The sequence below is a fragment of the Nothobranchius furzeri genome, chromosome 18 (assembly GCF_043380555.1).
Source record: "Nothobranchius furzeri strain GRZ-AD chromosome 18, NfurGRZ-RIMD1, whole genome shotgun sequence".
Lineage (NCBI taxonomy): Eukaryota > Metazoa > Chordata > Actinopteri > Cyprinodontiformes > Nothobranchiidae > Nothobranchius > Nothobranchius furzeri.
This window is the reverse complement of record NC_091758.1, coordinates 36,472,946-36,486,125: the sequence shown is the minus strand read 5'-3', so window position 1 is coordinate 36,486,125 and position 13,180 is coordinate 36,472,946. Positions and strand designations below refer to the sequence as shown.

The 13,180-nt window shown below is 39.1% G+C and overlaps 2 protein-coding genes across 5 annotated transcripts in view; both read right to left on the bottom strand.

The window, feature by feature from the left end:
- The window catches only part of LOC107392548 (SR-related CTD-associated factor 8), a 32,333-nt gene extending 31,579 nt beyond the window's left edge, over positions 1-754 (bottom strand). Inside the window, exon 1 of the mRNA XM_015970419.3 lies at positions 603-754. Within this exon, the coding sequence (XP_015825905.3) occupies positions 603-632 (30 nt within the window). The 5' untranslated portion in view covers positions 633-754. The remainder of the gene's footprint in view (positions 1-602) is intronic.
- Positions 755-1,249: 495 nt separating this feature from the next.
- Positions 1,250-8,792, bottom strand: ipcef1 (interaction protein for cytohesin exchange factors 1). Of its 4 annotated transcripts, none has more exons than XM_054741483.2 (11): positions 8,535-8,792; positions 6,811-6,864; positions 6,439-6,475; positions 5,791-5,960; positions 4,809-4,882; positions 3,880-3,951; positions 3,715-3,779; positions 3,436-3,560; positions 2,609-2,954; positions 2,308-2,498; positions 1,250-2,224 (listed from the first exon to the last, which is right to left on the bottom strand). In XM_054741483.2, the coding sequence occupies exons 1-11, from the start codon at positions 8,607-8,609 to the stop codon at positions 2,030-2,032; spliced, it is 1,404 nt and encodes a 467-aa protein (XP_054597458.1). In that variant the 5' UTR covers positions 8,610-8,792; the 3' UTR covers positions 1,250-2,029. The 4 variants fall into 4 exon arrangements, with proteins under 4 accessions (XP_054597458.1, XP_015825911.1, XP_015825912.1 ...); XM_015970425.3 differs by lacking the exon at positions 8,535-8,792 and adding an exon at positions 6,990-7,153; XM_015970426.3 differs by lacking the exon at positions 8,535-8,792 and adding an exon at positions 7,014-7,153.
- Between the last annotated feature and the right edge of the window lie 4,388 nt (positions 8,793-13,180).

Genomic DNA, 13,180 nt, shown 5'->3' with positions numbered 1-13,180 from the left:
TTTTCATTCCCGTTGTGTGTGAAATCAAAAATCTATAAAGCAGGTTTCCGTGAGTGGGCAGTTTAGGTCTGCGTTTACACCGACTGTGCTACACCGGAGGACTTTTGTCAATAGAGCGCTACTTGTTACTAGAGCCATCAGATGGCTAACCGTAAACATCCGCCCGCTGGCACAAATAATATTCTAGTGCAATCGACTACCCCCCAAAACAAACAGCAACACGAAACAGCAAATGTAATAAAGTTGTTTTATTTTTATATCGGTTCGCACATCTCACAAGTTAACAAGTGGAGGGCCGTTTCGGTTAGCGTTAAGCTAACTAACGTTCGTCTAAAATAAACATGTAGAATATTTAGTCCGAGAAGTGTATGTGTGTGTGTGTGAATGCGTGTTTTCTACATCTATTTTGCACGTCTCACTATGTATTACAAATAAATTACACTGTTAATAAGCGTTATGAGCGGCCTGTGAAGTACTGGCCTCCTTTTTACTCTTTGCTACTTGATGCTATTGCTAACGTTAGCCAACCAGCTACCAGCAAATACCATTTGGCAAACCACATCCCCAGACTTTTGGACACTTTTAGCTAGTTTCAAACTAACCTCGTTGTTGAAGGCTTTGACGGCCTCCATGGCGTTGTGTTGCGGCTCTCAATGTGCTGTAAATATTTACAGATATCTTCTCTTTAACCGGTATAAGACGTGCATGCTCGACGATTGGTGAGATGGAGGAGACAACCAATATGGCGCTTAACCTCAATAGGGAATTCGCAGTGAAGTGCGGCTCCTAGCGGAAGCTTTGGGGAATTACGATTGTGTGCCGAGATAAATGGAAAATGTATCTTTCAGATGTCAGTTTATTTCTAAAAACAAATGAGTGGGTATCTAAATAGGAAAGTGACCAATTTGATCCTGGAACTAATTATCTTAAAATAAATGTATCCGTGGTTAGGAAAACTGCCCTATTGGATATCTGAAAAGTTGAAAACAGCCAATTAAAATGGAGACAATACATTTATTTTGTTATATACACAAAAGATACACCAGGATTCATATTAAAATTTGACACAAATACACAACATTTGTAAACAATTATTTATATATTTAACATGATTAAGTGACATAAAATGAATACAGGGAATGTGTTTATCAGTGTTTGTGGGGGCAGCCAAATCCTGTTTTGCAGGTTTTACAATGACCAGGAGGTCCTGGTTTGCCCTGAGAATCGTAAACTTGTAGCTGCAATCGTGTTAAAATTAACAACTAATCTCTTACTGAATTTTTGGCAACATGAGGTCAAATTTAAATGACCATCAAGCCCTTTCTCCTGTGAAGTTTAGATGTTTATGTTAATAGTTCTAAATCTAAAAACATTTTACAATAAATGAAAATTGTAGACGTCCTCCCACAAGTTACATGAATTATTTTTGCAAAACTGATTTTAAAATAAAACTTTTCCTCAGTTTTTATTGACATAAGAATAATTTGAATCCTATAAGTCAGGTTTGTATTTTATTTTGTTTTTATGTTCAGTCTTGAATGCATTACTAAAAATAAAAGACAAAAAAGTCGTTGCTGTGGGGCTGCTGTGTAACAGACATTCACGGTGCATGGCACCAATAACTGGCAGACAAAATAATAAAAACAACAAAGAAAGTTTGCAACTAGATAAATTACACATTTAAAACCAGTCTTTCCAATCAGAAAACAGACGTATTATTACAACATGTTCCATTATTTCATGTACAAATAAAAAGAAATGTATGCATATGTTTGCTGAATTACAACAGAAAAACAGTCAGCTGTAAAACTAGCTAATCCTACAAACTGAACAGTAAAATAATACTAATCTGCTTCCATCTCTGTGTTAAACTAACATTTTGTAGTCCAATTTAAGTATAAAAGGCTTTAATAATCCATTTAACATGTAACCAAAGCATCAACCATATAAAAATATTCACAGCAGTGTGTGTGTGTCTGTGTGCACGTGTGTATACACATAGTATGTAATTAAGAAGTCCAAAGCCAGTTTAAAAACTGGTTTCTGTCACAGCAATGTCTGGCGCTGCAGCGTTTACATCCTCTGGCGCCACCTTGTGGTTGTCTCTGACACTAATCTCATGAAACAGGAGCCCGTTGGCCTCCTTCCACTGCCTGAACTTGTCCGATTTGAGCTCTGGGTCCGACAGCACCTGGTCTATGGCATGCAGGTCCGCTTCTTTTGACTGAAACCGAAAAAAGGAGGATATTAAATACACAACAGATAAAAAGTAAGATGTATTTTTTTTTATAAACTGAGGATGTATACCTTTAAGGTGCTATTTAGAGCCCTAATGTGATGTAGCTTATCGTTGACAGTTTGGTTTTTACAGCGTTTGACAAATGAGGCTCTGAATTCCCTTTTAGTGGAGGGTTTACGATGTCCTATTGGTGAGAGGCTGGCCTCCTTTAGATGAATATACAGCTTCTCCATCTCATCTGAGGTGTTCCCATGGTTACCTGTATGAAAAGGTAAAGTTACACCTTTTCAAAGTACAAAAGTGTGTAAAATACCACCCAGCAAGACTGTAAAACAATTTGTTTGAAATAACGGTAAATAATTAAAGTACCTTTGTCTGGAGGCTGTGAAACATTTGTGTCCTCCTCCCCCTCTGCGGCAGGGGTTTCCTCGCTGGACCTGGTTGAGTCCGAGGAGTCCTGAGGAGCCACGCTCTCCAACGCCAACGCCACCTCTTGCATCGCCTCCTCTTGTGTGGGTTCTTGTGAGTGAATCTGTGCCGAACACACCACCTCTGTTTCCCCAGCCGGCGCCGAGGGAGGAGCCTGAGAAACCAAGTCCAACCAGGACTGCCGCTGCTTGGTTAGCGAAGAGGCGGAGCTCTGTGAGGTCATCGTGCTGACAGGGGAGGAGAGCGAATCGGCTACGGCGGCGGAGTATGATGGAGGGAGCGTTCCCTGGAAGATGAGCAACTTACAATTAAAATAAATACACATTTAATAAAAAATAACTAAAATCCAACTTAAAGAGCAAGTCACCCCCTACCAGATTCTTACTCAACTCCCACTTCCTGTTTGGAAAATGCAACAAATGCTGTTGCCTAGCAGAAGGAGAGGGCGGAGCCGCTAACAAATACACACACACAGACTCACAACGACATTGTGACATCATATGGTACCAGCTAACGTTCTAGGTTACCTCTTAGCCAATAGCGATGGCAGGTTTAAATTCAAATGCAGTGCAGAGTTTTTACCTGTCAACGGCACAACACTGACAGTTTTAGGCAGAAAATTAAAAATTTAACTAAAATGCACCAAAGTGCAAAACTATTGACTACACGTGTCTGCAGCACGATTAGACATGCATTTATATAGTTTATTAAAAAAAAAAAGGTTGATTTGGGGGTTACTTGATCTTTAAATGTGCGTTTCAGCTGACCTGATGTGTGCTACCAGGTGGATCAGGTGCTTCTACTGAGCCTCGTAGGGTCTGTTCAGAGTACGGAGGAGGGGGGATCTCTGTGCTCTCAGCCTCTTCGTGGTCGCTGGCTTCACTGTAACACTCTGAACACCCACGTTTGTGAAAGAAAGAGACCAAAAAAAGCAAAACAAATGACAAAATGACAAGAAATGACGGTTAGTTGGATGAAAATGGTAACATTTTAATATTATTTTACCTTAATTTTAAAAACAACTCTCAAAAAAGGATCACACGTACCCACTGCTGCATTCTGTTCTGTTTTCTCATACTGAATAGCTGCTAGTCCGAGTTTATTCAACCACCTAAAAAACAAAGAGAAACATTTCTTTCTCATCACATTTCTGACGCAAAGTTTTAAAGCCAATTCTAAAATATCCTTTCAAACACCGTTACACAGCTTACATGTTCAAGCCGTCGTGACTCTCAGCAGCAAAATAAAACATCATGACGTGAGGATGGCAGGCTTTAAACGCACTGCAAGAAGAAAAAACATTATTTTACTGATCAGACTTTAACATAAAGAGAAAAACGAAAAATAGTTCATCTGTGTGTCAAAAACTTTAAAGGGGGGGGGGGATTAAAATTCGTGTGCTGGTCGAGTGGGCGGGGCATACCAGTCCTTCCATTGTTGGGCTTTGTGATGGGGTTGTGTTTGAAAGAAAGAAAACGAGCTTTTATTTAGTGCCACTCAAGATAAAAATCATGAGATGCTTCACAAGAATTAAAAAAAATAGATAAAAAAAAATGAGAAAAAATTTTGATTAAAAATGTAAGGATAGGGTGAGAGAGAATGTATAAGAAAGAGGGAAGTCAGTGGATCCCAGGAAAGATGGAATTGGTAAAATATAGCAGAATAAGGAGAGGGAGGTGATGAAGGTCACGCAAAAGCCTGAGCAGGTGAGTTTTCAGCTGCTTTTTAAAGGAGACCACTGAGTCCACTGATCTCAGGCTCAGGGGGAGAGAGTTCCAGAGTCTGGGGGCCACAGCAGCAAAAGAACTGTCAACGTTGGCCTTTAGCCTGGACACCTCACAGTTTGATGATTTATCAGGGCTCCTGGGTCATTTTGCGCCCCAACAAAGATTAATTTGCTATATAGAGGCCCAAAGAACAGTTTCCTATTGTAACAAAAGTTGTTCTAGGACCCCTTTAACTACTGGAACACTAATCAGGACATAAACTAGTCAGTTAAAATTCAGGAAATGGTTGCAGAAGTAAATCTTAGAAAAACTGCTGCAAAAATTGGAACCAAAAAAAAGATAAAAAAGTTAAGTTCACATTAAACACAAACAGTGTCACATTTTTTATCCCTCTGAGGAAATGGTCAGCTTACTGTTTCTTTTTGCACTCGATGGCTACGTCCACCACAAAGTTGGTGAGGTCGATGTAGCCCTCGGCTTTCTCTGCCTGAAACACACAGATTGGACGGCTGTGAGCGCAGAGACACTAAGGGGACAATTTAAAACCACTTCCTGGATACTCCTGTGCCAGTAAATCAGACATGTCGGCTGTCTGCGTGATGGCCTTCTGGTGATGCCGACACATGCAGGAAGCACAGTGACGGTTCCTGTAGCCAACAGCAGAAGTGGAAGAAACACTAGAGTGACTCATATGCAGCTCACGCTGCTGAACATCAGAGGTGGAGGGGTGTTTAATGAGTTCTCGAGAGACCGAGTTAAGATTCAGTGGGCTGCTGTTACGAGGTAGTGAAACCTGCACTGCGGGGTACAAACTAAATGCACAGAAAGAACCCGATGAAACAAAATATTTCGTTTTTTTAGAAAAACAAAATGATTTTGTGGTTTTGAAAAGGAAATGCAGGCAAGCTAAAAGATCTAGACATATATAATGATGAATTTGTGGTCAAGATATCACACAGTTGCTCCAAAATGACGTGTTTAATCAATCTGAAACGTGTTTTTTAGGTGTTCTTTACCCCTCTATAGATAAAAGAGAGAGATGAACATGGCTATGTAAAAAAATCTAAATCCACATCTGAAAATGTCATTAATGATAATTACTGTAACATTAATGTCTGGTTGATTAGAACTGGTTTCCATCGTGTCCCTGATCTTGCTGCTGGTTTACATTTAGAGAACTAGTTTTAAAGACAGAAGCAGAAAAAGTTGAACAAATAAAGCTGACATTTAGTCAAACCCGGAGAAAAACGACGCTCTAATCATAATTTAGAGATTACCTGCCTGTTTAGAGGGACAATAACCTTTTTGTTAAATATTATGTGTGTATTTCAGCACCAATTTTGGTAAGAAAACACAAGAATACATTTACAATCAACACCAAAAAGGGTTACTCACCATTTGACTTGTGTACCAGTACAGGGCCGTTTTTTTCAGAACAAACCAGTACTTCTTCCATTTGTTACCCAGGAAAACTTTGCTCTCTTTCTTCCTGTAGAGCCAGCCCTGGTGGTCTGGGTTACCCAGCTCTTTGACTGAGATGCGTCTCCTGCTCATTGTACCATTGCCTACGCAGTAAAGAATAAAACAAATTTAAAAAGTGCACAAATTAAATCCAAAAAGAACCGGTCCAGTCAGTTTGTGGAGAATCAAAGCCGCCACCGTGAGCGAACGCAGGACCGAACGTGGCAACGGCCAAAAAAGAAATCTGAAAACAACCTCAACACTTCCATTTGGGGTCACGTAGGCCACAGATCTAGTTTAATAACAAGGTTAGATCTAAAAATAACACCTGAAACAGCCCACACAAAGTCTAGAAACAGTCTCCATGATCACTACCTGGTCTGTGTGTGAAAAAGGCAGCCGCAACACAGAAAAGCTGAAGTTTAGACTCTCAGAAGAGAAGAGCCAGAATGAATAAAGAAGAGAAGTGAAAGTCACTGAGGGTTTTCTAAAATCCCTTCTTGGCAGAACAATCAACATGCCAGTTCACGTACGCCTACTGGTGGTCCAGAGCGCCATCAGCAATAAAGAAGAACAGCTCACCTCCTCGGCTCTTCTTTGATTTGTGTCGCAGCGAGACCTTCGGAGGAGGAGGATGAAAGAAAAATGTCAAACTCGAACGCTACATAGAAAAGGTCGTCTGGAACATCCTGTTTCTCACATGCATGATCTTTTTCTGCTCTTCTTTATTTTCTAACATTCGTTTCTCTCTGTATTTGTGTCTCAACTCCTCCCTGTGCACGTGAACTCAAAATATGTTTAAGTTAAAAAAAGAAAACAGAGGATGACTACCATCCACACGGTAACATTTACTGGTAGGCACAGTTCAGAAAAACGTTAAACCTAGTCGGCATAAATTAGAAAAAAAGCAGAAGTATTTCTAGATTAAATGTCATAAAACACAGAAACACTTACAGGGTTGTAATCTTCGGCAGCCATTGAAGGCGTCACAGAAAGAGGGAAGGCAGCCTGTAGAAAGGAACCAGAAGGGAAGGTTGACAACATCTCTTAGTCACAGACATCAAGACAAAGATGATTTTCTTTTATTCTGGAGAGAGGAAGAGGCACAGCTAAATAAATAAAAAATAAAATACCAGTCGATGCCTTCCAGTCCGTACCTGCATTAGAGTGGAGACAGACACCAAAAAGCTACAAAATGACTAAGAAAATGGGTGAATTTCACCATCTCTGAACAGGAAGTTGGAAAAAAGAAACTAAAGTTTTTGCTCACTAACACCTCTGACTCACAAATCTTGTGTCATAAAGTTTCTCTGTCAACTATTTCACTCCCGCTCCGATTAATAAATCAAATAACTGGATGAATATTTGATGAAAATCAGAAAGACGTCTTTTTAATGTTTACATTCCAGTTTGCTGTTAACGTCCTAAAAGCACACAGCGGCATTGAGAAACCCAAAGCTGGCTTTATTGACTAACTTCCTCTGCGTTCTTGAGTTCCTTGTTTTGAAAGCTAAAGAGAAAGAGCATCACTCACACATAACCCCAGAATGTTCAGCCTTCTCGGAAGCTTCTTGTCATTTCACAGGAATTAAAAATCTCAGTCACCTGTTGCACTTCTCAAAAAGACCTAAATACTTCCTGGTGGTCTGTTTTTGTAGCCACTGTGCGTGCTGCAATAAACCAAATTTAGCACTATAATTAATAGCTGGTTGGTTCTGAGTTCTGCTGAAGAAACTAAGAGTACATATGTCCTGCATACCAGAATTTTTATAGTGTAAAAGGCTATTTTCATTACCAACCTGTCTAAGAGCGACAGACAGCCATTGCAACAGGTTCTCATCTCAACTTTTGTCCTATATGAGAGCGTGATTGTTGCTTTCCGGGTGCTTGCATGTGATAACTCAACTGTGATGGCCACATTAACCACAGTACATGCCTGACAGAATTTGTGCATTCATGTTTGATAACCAACTTCCTGATTCAGATTCCCCATGCTTTCTCTCTTTTTTACAGACAATAAAAGTTCAATGCAAACCAACAATAGACATAAGATTTCCAAAAGATTATCAGAAGATGTAATTGTTTTACTGAATGGTCATTAGGTTTGAAAATTAATTAAATCTCCTTAAAAATAAACAATCCATTTTGTTGCATGACTTATCTCTTATCTGCAGATTAAGATTAACTAAGGAAGGAAGTTAGATTTGTGGCAATTTTTTTTATCTATTGTTGATAAGTGAACCAAATTTAAGTGTTTATTGATTCTCATTAAAAGTAAAGCATAGAAAAGGTTCATTGGGCTGATATTATTTCCAATCCATGAACTCAGCATAGCCTAAAGTCAATTTAGGCTGGTAGTCACTGATTTCCCACATTAACTTTATTTCTGGAGTAAAAATGATTTTGATTAATTTAATCTATCTGAGGTAAAACTAAAAGTAGCCACAATATGACAATATTAACGAAAATAAAAACCTCAGGAACAAAAGTATATTAAAAGATTTTAAAATGATCAAATCCGTATATTGTGTTCAGATTTTGAAGCTAAAGACGTTTTTCTAACAACTTTATACCAAATGTTTCCGCTAAACTTTAGCTCATGTTTCTAATCGCAAACAAAAGCGTGTAAAGATCACCAGTTTTAACATAATTTCAATAAACAAACTTGGGTAGTCTACCTGCCACCACAGTGCCAGTGAACGCAGTTTGCTCCGAAGCCTCTGCTCAAAGTTTGACCAAACTTTGGCGAACATTTTCAGGACACAAAAAAAGAAAAGCTCGGCTGGTTTCAGGTGAATTCAAAGCCTCTTTGGGTGTAATCTTCACCATTTAAAGGGTACCACCCTGCGATGTTGTCTCCTTTTTAATGCTTAACGCAGCTACGACTTGAAGGGTATTTTTCAGCAAAGATTTCCACGAATTTTGAGTCAGGTTGATGTTTGTCCCCCAGACTTCATCTTGCAGTTCCAGCATGTTACCACCAGGTGTCAGCAAGTCACAACAAAATAGCATCTGAGATCCTACAACTAGATTTTCGTGTTCCTCAACTTCAATTTTGACCCTGGAAAGATGCCTTTTGATGCTAGAATAATGCTGTTTTAATGCAAACGTGTTTTAGTCAAGCTTAAGCTAAAATAAAATCAATGAATGCATGAAAATAGTTTTTCTCTCCAGATTGAAGGTGCGTTTTCTCATGTGCAGTCATCTAATCCACCATGCAAGAAAACAACAAAAGAATATTGCATGGGATTTGGACACATTTACTTGTGCACAGATGCACAATCTTTAGAAATTGCCACTCATAATGGTAAATTAAAAAAATCACTTAAAAAAAAGAAACCTGCTCTTGTAAAATATTTGTTTGGTCTATATTTTTTTATTTTGTTGGACTACAGATAAAACGTGTTTATCCATTTTTTTTAAATATTTAATTTTTCTATTAATTTAAACAGGTAAAATGAGTTTGGGTTTCAAGTCAGAAACTTTATTTTTATGCATTTAAAACAAATCAAAACCCAAACTTGTATTAAAACACACAATCTCATAAAAACCAACCAAAAATATTTTTATTTCTTTTATGTACTTATTTACAAAAAAGGTTTTTAACATTAAGTTATTCATATTAAATTGTTTGAAAAGGTTCATGAGGTCATAATAACTGATTTGGATTTTTGTTTAAAATTTAACTAAAGATGACAAAATGTAACCAATGAAAAAGGAAAAATATACATTTTCATTTTACATCTGTTTTCTGTGGGAACAAGCTTGCTGCCTCTCAACACTCCTCTCTGTCTGCAGCCACAACATCACTTCTCCAGCTTCATTCCTAATTCCTGCATGAAGATGAACTCCATTTAAATTCTTCTAAACCAGAGGGCCTCCTCCCTTTTTCCACTTGTTATTGTAACAAGTGGTCCACAGTGACTGAGAGAGCCCCCTCCCCTCTCTGCCACCAGGTTTTTCCCATCCATATCAAGTAACTTCCTTGTGTCACCCGAACAAAACGAGGCCATGGGCATTTACATTTGGGGTGACGTGTTGCATAAAGTCTAATTTGGGCTGATTTTGGTGATTTTGTCTCCAGGACTCACAGGAGTGCAGATTTGTCACACCACTGCAGAGATCCATCTCCCACCAATGATGCATGCTGAGAACTATCATGGCACTTAGCTAACACCCAACCACCCAGAGACTGGGTAGATGAAGGAGGGGGGTGCAAACAGAGTAGCTTTTATTTAAAAAGAGGCAGGAATCATATCTGACTCAAGCTTAGAGGAAGTTTGACCTGCACTTGATGGCCCTGAATGATACTGTCCAAATAACATAGTTTAATTTATGATTTATTGTTGACAGAACTGACCAAAACAATTGGACCATAGATCTGTAAAAACCCGTCTAACCCCTGAGGAGGTGCACTGGTGCCACAGAGGGACAAATATGGAGCTAGTGGACAGTTTTCACACACACACAAACAGCCTTCCTGCTCATTTCCTTTCTACATCTGCCAAAACTAAAGGATGCATGATTAATTTTCCACCTGACAGACATTTAGCTTGCAGCAGATGACATGCGTGATCTGCTGAATTTAGCTTCTGTGCAATCAAGTTGACACCTGCTTATTAGTGCTAACCGTGAAGCACAAGAGAAGCTTTTGAAAAAATTCAACTTTAATGAATTATCTGGGATATTTTGTGTCAAAGTTGGGGTTGCGGCCCCACTATGGGTCTAGAAACACTACGTTTATGGTCCTAAAAAGGAATTCCTGAAATGAAATAAAACTGGAAACAAGAAACTCCAAACTGAATATGTTCTTTTAATTGACGCATAAGCCTAATAAAGCCAGTAGCATTTTTATTTAGCTCTTCATTTGTTTTGATACTTCACCCACATGTGTGTGTGTGTGTGTGTGTGTGTGGGGGGGGGGGGGGGGGGGGGGGCTTGTAATTTTGGGAGTCGGAAGCAAAATATGAGAAAAAAGCTACAACAAATAAAACTTCAAAAAGATAATAACACAACTTTTCAAGTCATTTGTTGCACCTTTGGTTAATTTGTCAATAATTTTCAATCAGAGGGGTGAATAATCAAATACTTACTGCTTGAGAGAAAGACCAAGATCTGAAATGTGGTTGATTGTATCTGTGGGAACAAAAGATGGACTCAGTTCATGGTCTGAAACACACCGACACACACACCTCCATCAGTTTTTCCTCCCCACCTGTCTGCATGCTCCTCAAATTGCTAAATAAGATCATTATTTTTCTTTTTCCATCTTGTCTTGCAGAAACTTTAGGTGCTCCTTTCCCTAACTTGACCTGCTCAAATGCATGTGACAGCTGATTCATTCCACCGTCACTTAAACGCCACGGTTGAGTCAACTACCGGAGTCTCCGTAGCACATCCCAAATGTGAGTGATTCGTTTTGATTGAGCATGAAGCAGAAGCAGATGCCATGCCATTGGGAGCAGCTCTGAGAATAGAAGCGGCCAAGGATGGACGGGTGGATGGTGGGATTTGTCATTCATAAGTGTGGTAATGTGGGGAGGAACACTTCCTCAGACTCTGCATCCGGACCAGAAAAGGTCCATGGATGAGACGGAAAATGCTGAGTCATTTTACAAAAAGATACGTGTTATATTCTTTAAAACTCAGAATGATCAGGATTTGTCATGTTGGTGATAAGGGGCAGCAGTAGCTCAACAGGTTAGGCGGGTTGTCCAGTTATCTGAAGGTTGCAGGTTCGATCCCGGCTCTGTTCTCGGCAGCCTCGCCTCTGTCAGTGAGCCCCAGGGCAGCTGTGGCTACATCGTAGCTCATCACCATCAGTGTGTGAGAATGTGTGTGTGAATGGACGAATGATACACTGTAGTGTAAAGCGCTTTGGAGTCCTTACTCTGAGTGGCGCTATACTAATGCGGGTCACTTATCATAAATCAGAGGATTCTCTGGAAAGTAAAGGTTTGAGAGCATTAGTGTAGATGAGCTAGAGACAAATGAGCTCCAGGTTGAATCAGAACTAAATAGAAAAGCAAAATCTTTGTGTTCTTCTTTAAAATAGGCAACAAATAATCTGCAAGTGATTTAAAAACTGTCACGTGCGTTTAATAGATTTTCCAGGATCATAAAAACCTTTGGCTCACTTTCAAAAGATTCCACAGCCAGCTGACTCCTTTTTGGAAAACTAGGCCCACCCTGTTCTTATGATTATCATGTGACCCCGCTCATTTGTGGGGGACAAACTCACCGGTTCAGGAAGTCACTGCTAGAGAATCGGTCATGTCCCTGTGAAAGATCGAGAAGTTACATTATCCAGCCTGAAGAAAAAAAAACACGTGGTCATGCTTTTTTCTTTGGTTTGTAGATAAATTTGACTTTGAATCCACATTTTATGTGGCGAAAGACAAGTTATGGGCTGCATGGTGACACAGTAGTTAGCACTGTTGTCTCGCAGCACGAAGGTTGCAGGTTTGAAACTCGGCTCGGCTGCGGCCTTTCTGCATGGAGTTGTGTGTTCTCCCCATGCATGCGTGGGTTTCCTCCGGGAACTCTGGTTTCCCCCACAGATCACAACATGCCCCATAGGTTATAAATTGCAGTCGCTTTGGATAAAAGCGTCTGCTAAATGAATAAACATAAACTCTTTTTTAAATTTAGAATATTAAGAGTATTTTTATTATATATATATATACATATATATTAAAATATGTATATATATGTATATATGTGTGTGTGTATTATTTCTGTTATGTTTTCTGGTATTTTACTCTTTAATTTTTCAAACATTCATTTTTTTTACTCCCCTATTTTGTGTGAACGAATTGCCACTATGGCACCAAAATTTCCCCACTGAGGAACAATAACAGGATTTTCTACTCTAAACATTTGATGCCTTGTTTTGAATGACCCGTATATGTAAAAGTAAATGTTCCTCCTGAAAACGCACCCTTTTTATCCCAATCATAAAATCATAAAATGATATAGAAAAATAATTTTCAGTCTTTAAGAATGCATCTAAAACTAAAAGCTCAACTCTTTAACCCCCAACAGTGAAAGTAAACTTATTTGATCAAAAATAGCTACATTTTAAAAGGATGAAAATGAAAATAAATCCATTTATAAGACTTCACGTCTCCTGATGAAGCTTGACTCATCTGTCACTTCACAGTATTATCGAGTTGTTGATGATTGAAAAAGTAGCTTGAGATATTTTTACAGCCAACCATTTACTTTTAATTCAACGTTAGCATTGTTAGCTCAACATTAGCCTCTAGCCAGCTTCCCCTGATGTTAGAAGGAGGCAAAATATGCTGCGGCTTCTTAGGGGAAA